Genomic DNA, 11,313 nt, shown 5'->3' on the forward strand with positions numbered 1-11,313 from the left:
GGTGTACTTCTCGATTCAATTTGGAAAGGCATTTCTACCTTTTATTTCATTTAAGATTTTGTAAGGACAGTTTTATTGCTCATTCACATTACTTAGTCTAGTAATTTTATCATACAATTTTGTCACATTTTATCTTCAGTTCCTCTCAGATTTAAGAAAGTATGTAGCTGGTTTGTTTTTAAATCTGCTATATTTTGGAGTTCTTCTGATGTGTTTGTTTAATTATAAAGGATGCTAATTTAATTATAGAATTCAATTGAATGAATTTAGCAAACTTCATAAACAAAGTGATGATATATTATATAAATATTAACATTAAGTCATTGTTTAAAGGGACATTTATTTTCAAAAATAAGTTTTAATATTTATACCTAAATCTGTCTAAAAAACATCTACACAATCAACGAGTAGATGTAGTTACAGAAAGAGGAAGAGAGACAGGAACACATTTCTCAGTAAAATCTAAATATATTGGTATAAGCATATAAAATGAACACAGAGGACATTAACAGTTAAATAGCTGTTTACAAGCAAAAGGTAGTTGTCCAAAATAATTTCAACATTATATATTTGTAAAGGAAACTCCAATGTCAGTGAAGTACATAGCTCCACCAAGGCCCCACATTCCCCTGACATTCAGCCAAGATGCCCCAAAGGGCACACGCCTATGTGATGATTTCTTTTCACCAGTAAATGTTGCACGATTTTCTAAATAAATAATATCAGGAACAGTCTCAACTTCTCTCAGTATCGTCTTCTGTACAGCAGGTGGCAGTGTGAGCAACTCGCTCGTACCTCGGCCGCTACATGAGTAAAAGAACAAGAGCAAGAGCCCACCCCTTCTTCAGCTTACATGGATAAAGCACTAAAATAAAGAAGAGTTATAATGTCCTGACGCTGTGAACAACTTGCTGCTCCTTCAGCTCACCTACAACAGACAGTGGTGCTTGTAGCCATATCACTGATAGTTATGGATAAAACGTTCAACCAGTGGAAGAGGCAGTGCCTGAAGAAGATGGACCAGAGTAAGAAGGGCTCCGTGGACCAGGACATCGAACATGTCGTGTCTCTGCTCAACAGCCGAGAGGAGTTCTTCACCACCAGCTCCTGCTCTGGGAGAACCATCCTCATCGACGGGGTGAGAGACGCTTTGCTCCGGACTGGTCCTCTGTTGGCACACAGTCCCAGCAGGCTGACAGCTGGACATCCCCCAGTGTCTCACAGCTGTTGACAGATACTTTGTCTCCTGTCTCTTCCCCTCCAGGCTCCAGGGAGCAGTGGTGTCCAGAAACAGAACTGTACCTGGTTGTTCGTCTCACACCAGAAGTGCACATCTGAAGACCTGGTGAGATCAGATGAACTTCTGACAATCCACATGAGGATCATTCAGACATATGAATGAATACTGTGTTTGTTCCTCAGATGTCTGGCCTGGAAAAGTCCAGTGGAGATGCTGTGTTGAAGTTCGAGCCCTTCGTTCTCCATGTCCAGTGCAGGAGGTTGGAAGATGCGCAACTTATGGTGTGTGTGTGTGTGTATGTGTGTGCGTGAGTGTACGTGTGTGTACGTATACCTTATTGCATTCTGTGAACAGAGACAGAGTCCATTCACACACAATTATATTATTATAATTATATTATTTAACAAAGATACAAGTGTATTTTGTAATGGTATTATAAACAATGTTTGGATACAAAGTGAAAATAGTAGGAAATTCCTTAGAGATGTTTAGATTCTAATAAAACCAAAGTAATAATCTTCAGTAGCATAGCAGTAGAATGTTCATAAAAGACAAGCTCAAAATTGATATTTAAATAGATGATGTCGTACATATAAAGACAGATAAATTGACCATGTGGTCATTACGTTTTTTTTCTGACCTCCAGCACTCTGTGGCCATCAACTCGGGATTCAGGAACTCTGGTCTCACAGTCGGCAAGGCAGGAAAGATAATCACGGTAGGTGTAGAGACATTAGGGACAAAATCTGAATCCTTTAAATAGTAATTTTGAATCAAATTGATCAACATCCTGTCGCTGTATTTTGTCCCTCTAGGCGGTCCGTAGCACCCATGGGCTGGAGGTACCGCTGAGCCATGAAGGAAAACTCTTGGTTGGACACGAGTACGTGAATTTCCTAACTCAGACAGCCAATCAGAAGATGGAGGAGAACCTTAGACGGATCCACAGGTCAGTCTGCTTATTGGCTGTTAAACCATAGATGTTAGCTGCTACACATAAATAGTTCCTGTTGGTTGTGTTCATCAGAATTCATCTCAAACCTCTGAATGTGAACTAAGCTGCAAGGAGCTGTGATTTTCTTTTTTGTGTTTCTTGTTTTGTCATGTCCAGGTTCTACCAGAACCTTCAGTCAGCTCTGATTACCGAGAAACTACAGAAACTACAACTCCCAGATCCTTCAGACTCACAGGAACCACAACACCCCCCTGACAGACTGGAGACAGAAAAAGACAAGAAGGACAAAACAAGTATGTATACACGGAGGCGTAAGAGAGAACATCGGACTGACTGTTGCCATGGTGACGGATCCAGTAGTGTGGAAGAGCTAGATGTCTGTCTGGATCTATTAACATGAAGTGGTGGCACTGCACGCATGCCAACTTGCTTAATGTGTCATCTTCTGGTTAATGGTGTTATTGTGAAGGCCTTCCTGCTGATATAGCCATGGTAACGGTAGATTTGAATCGTTTTAAATGTGTCTGCTCACTGGAATAATAACACCTTCATTTCTTCACCAGCACAATATTGGCTGAGCTGCTACAATAATGGGACAATAATAAACATTTTTATACTTCACTTTGCTTTGATTGTTGTCATGTATAAAATAATCCTTATCCTGCATTTTAATTATTATACATCTAGCGGCAAGATCTAATTTACTATAGCTGCAATAGTGTTGTGTCAGAGCTTCTGTGGCTAAAAGTAAAGGATAAAACTGTGCTTGTGTGCGGATAAAACAGGTGTTGTATGTTTGTTCACACTGCGAAGAAACTACATGCTCCATATATACACACACACACACACACTCTTGGGACCCTAAACCATTACTACTTCCCTAATCATTGACATCAGCTTTTCCCAATTGACCACTTTAAAGTCTGAATATTATCCCCAAAACACACAGACACTTGTATAAACACCAGCCTGTCACATCAGACAGCAACCCCATGAAACAAATGTACTGTATACGGCAGTTCTTCTGGATGGCAGTATCTTAAGGGGGCTTTTGTTGTTATGTGATAACACCACCACTGGAGGGCAGCAGCACGTACAAGTTGCATGTAGGAAGGTGTTTGTGGATCTCATACAGTCACCTGATCACTACACAACTTGCTTTAGTATTCTCCCTCTGCTTGACTCGCTGCAGCACTTTGGTTGGTTTTGTATGAGATTGTGCTCAGTACATAAATAACTGGGACTAGGAATTCTGTATTTTTTTACTGAACTCGACAAACCCTGATTCAACCTGTAAAGTCAGGCCAGAAACCCTTTGTGTTTGTGTCCAGTAGATTGTGAGTGGCTCTTCAGAGTTTGTTCAGTGAGACAGAATGAATCCGCTGGTTCTCTGCAGTCGGATGATTCAGGAAATTCACAGAAGGGGAAGGACTACGTTTCCCTCTCACAGCCATAAAAAGGCAAAGAAGAATGACCCTTTCCCTCTCGGGGGTAATCGCCATCATCATCGTCAGTATAGTCATCATCTGTGGTTTAATTTTTCTGCTGAAGTATTCTACAAGACCTATACAACTGGATTATACTTCTTGGTGGTTATAATACTAGATTATTAAACATCATTGTGGGTGTCATTAACCCATACTTAGTAAAACTGGATTATTTGCCATGGTTACACAAACAAGAACTGGGCTGAATTTGATTTTAAAAGAACAACTGTGATTTTTTTAAAGTTGATTCACGACTGGATTCCTCATCACCGTGGTAACTATTTACTGGACGTTCTACGGCTGACTCCACCATGCTGTACTTCCAGGTTGTGATTTTGGTGGCTACAGTGATGCTGGTGTACTACTGTGAGTTCACTGACACTTTCAGTCCAGCACAGCAGGGCTTCCTCTGCAGAGACCCAGCTTTAACCAAACCAGATCCTGGACCTGAACAGCTCAGCCTCATCCAGCCTGTGATACTGTACTCTGTGGTGGGTGGGCTGCCTGTTGTACTGGTAAGTCGACGACTTCAACTCAAGTAATACAAGTCATAGGTTATATGTAGTATATGTAGTAATTTTTAGTGCTGTCAAAAGATTAAAATATTTAATCGCGATTAATTGCATTTATGTCATAGTTAACTCAAAATTTATCCCGATTAATCGCAAATTTGTATCTATTCTAAATGTCCCTTCATTTATTTTTTCCCCATCATTTTTTTTTTTTTTTTAATGCTCTATCAACATGGACAAGTGGATTGGCTTGCTTTATGCAAATGTTTTGTTTTTTCGAAAAACAACATTGCCAAACAGGGCGCTGCAAAATAAAATTATAAAGTGCACATTTCAGGTAAACAAGGACCATAAGCAGGTTAAAGCTATTAGCGTTAGTTTCTGCACTGTAGGTTTCTGCAACCTATAGTGCAGTTAAACCATTGCTTAATATTTTCTTTTTTTCAAGTTTGCTGTGAACATAGCAGTCAGGCCTCTCAAACAGACAAGCAACAAAATAACAAACAAACAAAATACACAGGCAAGTGTCGGCCTACTTTGAAATAAATTAAACACAGAGCTGTGTAGGGCTATTTGAGTCCTCCCCATATTTGCGGAAAATGTATGAAATAAAAAGTACCCTGTTTGTTAAATAAATAAAAACATATAGCTGCAGCCTAACAGCTTAAAAATATATATTTAAGTTGGCGAAATATTAAAACAAAAAGCGAGATAAGGGCAGACTGGAGGCAAACACAGATACTGAAGCTCGATAGAAACCAACTGCAGCTTCTGCTCTGATCAAGAAGCTGAGGTGCTGATCTCTGATCAGCTGTGACCAGAGAAACTCTGTGTTTTCACTGTTTCCATAGTTAAGAAGCAGTCAGTCACTGAGCTCTGATCTCACTGTGTCTCTCTGAGAGAGTGCACGGGGGCAGGGGGCGGGGCTACGGTGCGCTATCTGGAACCACACACAAACACAGACGCACACACACACTCGACCACTTCTTGTACTTCATGACGGCCTGATACGATGATATTTAAAAAAATTATTGTGACTTAGTCAACCACCAACATGCAAAAGCGTGTGTCACAGGGCGAAAGTGTGAGAGTTGGCAGCTCTGCGTTAATCTCGCGATAAAAAAATTAACGGCGTTAAAATGGGTTTGCGTTAACGCTGTTAATAACGCGTTAAACTGAAAGCACTAGTAATTTTATATTAATATACAGTGTGAGCTAATCTTTATTTTAACAATAGCAATGTCACCACCCAGAACTCTGATATAAAAGGTAAATGCACTTCATGATAGTGTGGTGATTTAGCAGCAAATGAAAATACTGAAATTAATATTCTTCACATTACCATTTGTTTTCTTCATCACCAATTACCAAAAAGCGACAATGAAACTGACACAGAAATTGCACTGACTCTCTGCATTGCTGTGTACAAATGACAGTTCACATCATGAGATAAGACAAGATAAGACAAAACAAGAAAAGATAGGATCAGACAAGATTATATACTATTCAATACGGTATGATATGATACAATATGAAAAGATAGCCTTACGGTCAGGATGACGTGGAAAGAAGAACACATGAAAGAATGGAATAAACAATCAAATTGCAAATATGACATTTTTTAATGAATAAAAAACAGATTTTATGTAGATAATATACACTTTTCCCTTTAGATGGAAATATCGTTTGTAGCGAAACATACTTGAGTAAAGAGCAGTGGCACGGGTGATTAGATGAGGATGTTTACTGTATTTCTGTATTACGTGTAAATAGATATTGAAATAAACATAGTAATGTCCCTGCTTATTTTCTGCTGATTACTTCTAATGCAACTTCTTTTTTTCATGACGTGTTGCAGATCTCAGGTGTAGAGCTAATTATCTTCCTCCTTCACCACAACTCAAACAACCTTTACGACTCAGACAAGGTCATGGTCATGGCTGACTGTTGCTATGTGAACCCAATGGTGCGCAGGACTGTTCGTTTCCTTGGTAACTTAAATTATATAAATAAACTTGTACTTTGATCTTAGTGAGGATACTCATAGGCATAATGCATTCCTGTAGCCCCTAACCCTGACCTTAACCATCCAAACTAAATGCCTAACCCTATCCCTAATCTAAACCCTAATTCTAACCCTGACTCTAAACAAAGTCTTAACCCTCAAGCATCCCCTGTCCTCACTTTCCAAAAATGTCCTCACTCTGTAGAGTCTAAGCCTAAAATGGTCCTCACAAAGTACGCGAGCACACTCACAAGTGGTTTCTGTGTGTGTATTTTTCTACATTTCCTCTAATCTATGTTTTTTCTGCAGGTGTGTATGTTTTCGGTCTGTTCACGACAGACATCTTTGTCAACGCAGGTCAGCTGGTCACAGGAAGTCTGGCGCCTTATTTCCTGTCTGTTTGCCAGCCCAATTACACTGCCCTCAGCTGCCAGGACACGGCACACTTTGTCAGCCAATCAGACGCCTGTACTGGGGACCCTCAGGACATTATGAGAGCCAGGAAGACGTTTCCCTCCAAAGAGGCTGCACTAAGTCTGTACACAGCGGTTTATCTGGCAGTGAGTAGCTCACAGAAGTTTATCCTCACCACTGCTAAACACAGTATACCCTCACATTCCAATATAACCCAGACCTTAAACAGTGTCACTGAAATTCTCTAAATAACCTTTGTTTGCAGATGTACGTCATGTCCTGCATTGGTACCAGCGGAGGTCGACTGACCGGCCCCCTCATCAGTCTCTCAGTGGTCAGTCTGGCTGTGCTGACAGGCATCAATAGAGTGGCCGAGTACCGGAACCACTGGAGTGACATCATAGCGGGACAAGTCATCGGGGGAGCTAATGCTGTCTTTCTTGTCAGTTATGATTCTTCTCAGTTTTTCGTACTCATGTGTTTTCTTATTCATGCTCATTAGTTGGCTGGTTACCTTAGTATTATAGAGTGCATCATGAAATATCAATATAGCGAGATTATGATCATGGTTACTATGATTAGGATGAGCTCATCATTCTGCACACGCAGGCCTTCCCATCACATGTATGTACTTTATTTATCTAGTTTCTGTTACCAGGTGACACACAGGGTTGGGCCTTTACATGTCATCAACCACAAGCCAACTCCTATACACGGGGCACAGTATTAAGAATCATTTGAAATTTAGAAAATAATGATCTTGATATATTCAAAGGTTTATGGAATGATTCTTTTATCTAAACGTTTCCATATAAATGTGTGCGTTAGTACTTTATTTAGGTTGACACTTTAAACAGTTCTTCACATCAAGGAAAGGGATAGTGAGAGTGTGACGGAGTGAAACTTAAAGCAAGAAAACACTAGAAAGAATTGGAAATCAACAAATTGATGAATACATTCAATAAATCATTTGAATAAATCTGAAGTAACCAAAATCAAGTCTAATGTAGGCTTGTTTTCTCCTCAATATCTACTTGCATTTGCCATTCACATTTTTGGAAACATCTAGAGAATATTAGACCTGTTTTTTCAGACAGTTTTACCACCACTCTGCAGCTATACATCATTAAGGTTGGAGATGACCAAATATATTTTCTTTCACATAATAATGCACTAAATTGCTGCAGGACACATGCAGCCTGCGTGTTGTTGATGCTTCAGTGAGTTTGAATTGGAGCTGGGTCACAGAGAATCAAAACAGAAACGCTGGAGGCCCTCCTCCCTAAATAAAAGTACTCTAATACACTTCATTGGGTGAAGTCAACTTGTTTGTTGTGTTAGACCTTGTCAGTAACTGTCTAGATGAATTAAAATATCAATCTTACTATGGTCAGTGTCTCTGACTCTCTCTCTCTCTCTCTCTCTCTCTATGCAGGTGGTGTTTGTGGTACAGTATTTTAAGAAGAGACCTCTGATTCCTCACAGTCCTTCTGACGGTGGCACATCTAACACTGATGAGCCATCACTTCCAACTTATCCCACCATGGAAACCAGTGGCAAAGATAATGCTGCACAGGTAAAGTGAGAGCATTATATCGATTTGATATGAGCAAGACTTGGTTTTCATGTTCACATTGAACATGTGCAACATGAGAAAATGATTATGTTCATATTTGCAGCTTTTTTATACATTTTCTGATACAGGTTAAAATGAGGCTACTATATACAATATAAAATGAGGTTACTATATTCAATAGAAAATTAGGTTACTATACAATATAAAATTAGGTTACTATATAAAATCGAAAAATAAAATTTCACATGCAATATTTTGACATTTGCACAAATAAAGCAATTGCAACAAGATTCTGAAGCACTGAAAAAAATATTTTAAAAGGCAACTTTAACATTTTAAGTTGAATGATGTTCTTCTTTCCTGTTAATCTAGAGCCCAGGGACGTGCACAGAAGTCACATGACTATGACTCCCAGCCCACCGAATGACGAAGATGAAATGGACAAAACGTATTGGACATCAAACTTGGACCTTTATAAAATCACATTTTAGGGTTTATACTCTCTTTTGTTTGAGAGTATAAACATTGATAATCAAGTGGATTTTGAGCTATGACTATAATTACTGCAACCAAGCAGTTAGTAAATATGTCTGCTTTATGGTGCATGACAGACAGAGGGCGCTGTTAGTTCAGAGTGGATAAAAAAAAGTTGCACAGGAGGTTTGTTGCAAATGTGCAATTGCAGTAAAGTGGTATAATTCAGTGTAAATGGTAATACATTTAACAATACCAGTGGGAAAAAAGCTCCTTTGTCCAAATTTCTGAATGTCATTATACCATTGTGTATGAGAGGTTGATGCTATACTGTAAATCATGTATTTATGTCTAATATAATATCCAGTAATACTGTGTATTTTACATCAACAAATATAGTAGTATCTATAGGTTACATTAAAAACTGTGTGAAATAATGTAAATACATTACGTCTGTGGTTAACGTCTCCAGGCAGCAGAGTATGAGTAAAAATATTAGTTGATATTCTTTGTTCATACATATGAATACATCCAGGTTCTGTCAATTTTTTTAACGCACCTTCCCTGACATCCCAAGATGGTCGTCTGGTTCCATATTTCCTTAATGTGTTGTGATTATAACATATACAGTGTCTTGTTATACCATGAATTTTTGTTTTGTTTTAGTTGTTCAATACTTTGACATCACAAACGATAAGCTGTTGAATATGTGTATTCTGCAAACAAATAATTATATTTTATTTATTTTGAATATTGTGCATCAAATAGAATTTTAATGAGAAAATGACTCATTGTCTTTTGTTCCTGAGTGGGTCAATGGATTAGTATCTATCGTAAGAAATTATAAAGTAGTCAGCTGTGTTTAGACCTATGGTTCAGACCAGCAGTGGCAGTGGGTTGACGTAGTTCTCTTGTCCTGTATCAAGATAAGAAATTTTGATATCAGAATACTACACCCCTTATGTCTGTATTGTTGAATTGGCAGTATTGTTACAATAGTTCTTCTTAAGGATTGTAGAGGAGCAGAACTATGAGCTATGCTGTAGATAACACTGAAAATTAATTGCTGTCTTGATTTTAATTCACAGATGTGGCTGAAAGGAAAGAGCGGTTGTTCTTGAACTTGTGCCTCAATTCCAAAAATTTTCTTAGAGAAAGTGCTGAACAAAGATGCACTCAGTTAATGTGTGGTTGAATGGGTGATTGGCAAAAACTGTACTGTAAAATGCTTTGAGTGATCATCAAGACGAGCGAAGCGCCATATAAATACAGAGCATTTACATTCATTAAACTATTATATCAAATCTCCTCATAACAAAGATCCCATCAAATTATAACCATAACCAACAATAATCATTCATATTTACTTCAAACCGTTCTGAATCTTTGTTTTATCAGTATATTCATTACTTTAACTGCAGCTGAATGAAATCAGTAATGTCAGACAGAGCAAGGGCAGTTTTTCTTCTGAGCAGCTGATTAAAAAGGGGAGGTACTATACCTACACAATAAACCAACAAAGCAGTGCTAATGGTTTGTTTTCTATTTTATTTTTATGAAAAGATTAAAACCCAAATGTTACCTGCACTGTAAGGACTTCCCTTTATAAAGTAAATGATTAAACCAATGTTCTGTGTGATTTTCCACATTATATTATCTTATAATCCTTTCTTAAATTACAGTTTCCAAAATGAACCCAAAGCGTCTCAATCACCCCCTGGTGGCTGGTTGATTGATATATTGTAAACCCCACCACCTCACTGTTAATGGATTGGACATAGACCAAACTAAAAAGTACACTTCAAATAAAATCTTCACAAAGATGGTTTCTGACATTAAACATAAAAAAACAGACTCTGGCTTCAAATCTGGGATGTTTGGATTTGTTTATGGATAGTGGGAGTAAGTAGAGTTTATTCACAGTCAAGGTGTGAATAATGAAATATATGATGGCTGAATTTCATTTAGCTGTAAAAGAATTGTGACACTGCTACATTTAATGTGGGGGCCACTTACTGTTCATCAAGCTTCTGGAATAAAGGAAGAGTAGCGTTGAATGATTAGACAATAATTTACTTGCTGGCATTTTAGTTGTAATTTATTGTATTCATATTAAACAAAGTTTTAATATATATTTTTATATTAATATAAAATATTATTTATAAATATAACAACAGCTTATACATGTATTCATTGTGACAATTAGGAAAATATGTAATAGGGATTATAATAATAACAAATATTGCAAAAATGAAAAGATCTAATAGTGTTGGGTTAAAGTGATGAAATAGTCTTGGAATAAAAGGGATTGAATTGCAATAAGAGGCATTGAATTGTGTTGGAGTAAAATAAGCGTGTTTATTTTACTTAATTTAACTTATTTGAATTACTTTTTATTAACCCATGTAGTCTGTGTTAATTCAACACAATTCTGTAAATTGCTGCAAAAGCAAATGGTGTGTGTTATGTTATTTTATTGAGTAAATCAAATGTATTTTTTTTTCAAGGATAGGCTGTTGATTAGAGCTCTGCACACAATGTTCAGCATGTAAACAAGACTCACTAATGACAGGGAATAATTCTTAGGGATAATAATTTTGTATAAACACAGGTCAAGCAAACAGCCCATTCCAAACAGACATGTTCAGAA

The 11,313-nt window shown here is 37.7% G+C and overlaps 2 protein-coding genes across 4 annotated transcripts; both read left to right on the plus strand.

The window, feature by feature from the left end:
- The first annotated feature begins 822 nt into the window (after positions 1-822).
- tyw3 (tRNA-yW synthesizing protein 3 homolog (S. cerevisiae)) lies at positions 823-4,142 on the plus strand. Of its 3 annotated transcripts, none has more exons than XM_062405025.1 (7): positions 823-1,138; positions 1,265-1,345; positions 1,423-1,521; positions 1,887-1,958; positions 2,056-2,189; positions 2,352-2,488; positions 4,009-4,142. In XM_062405025.1, exons 1-7 carry the CDS (start codon positions 971-973, stop codon positions 4,050-4,052), a joined length of 735 nt encoding a protein of 244 aa, XP_062261009.1. In that variant the 5' UTR covers positions 823-970; the 3' UTR covers positions 4,053-4,142. The 3 variants fall into 3 exon arrangements, with proteins under 3 accessions (XP_062261009.1, XP_062261007.1, XP_062261008.1); XM_062405023.1 differs by lacking the exon at positions 4,009-4,142 and adding an exon at positions 2,759-3,030; XM_062405024.1 differs by lacking the exon at positions 4,009-4,142 and having other exon boundaries at positions 2,352-2,816.
- Positions 3,857-9,531, plus strand: LOC133968815 (phospholipid phosphatase-related protein type 5-like). The gene is made up of 6 exons (XM_062405022.1): positions 3,857-4,197; positions 6,053-6,185; positions 6,509-6,759; positions 6,879-7,055; positions 8,049-8,189; positions 8,562-9,531. Exons 1-6 carry the CDS (start codon positions 3,994-3,996, stop codon positions 8,589-8,591), a joined length of 936 nt encoding a protein of 311 aa, XP_062261006.1. The 5' UTR covers positions 3,857-3,993; the 3' UTR covers positions 8,592-9,531.
- The last annotated feature ends 1,782 nt before the right edge of the window (positions 9,532-11,313 follow it).

This window comes from Platichthys flesus, chromosome 14 (genome assembly GCF_949316205.1).
Source record: "Platichthys flesus chromosome 14, fPlaFle2.1, whole genome shotgun sequence".
Taxonomy (NCBI): domain Eukaryota; kingdom Metazoa; phylum Chordata; class Actinopteri; order Pleuronectiformes; family Pleuronectidae; genus Platichthys; species Platichthys flesus.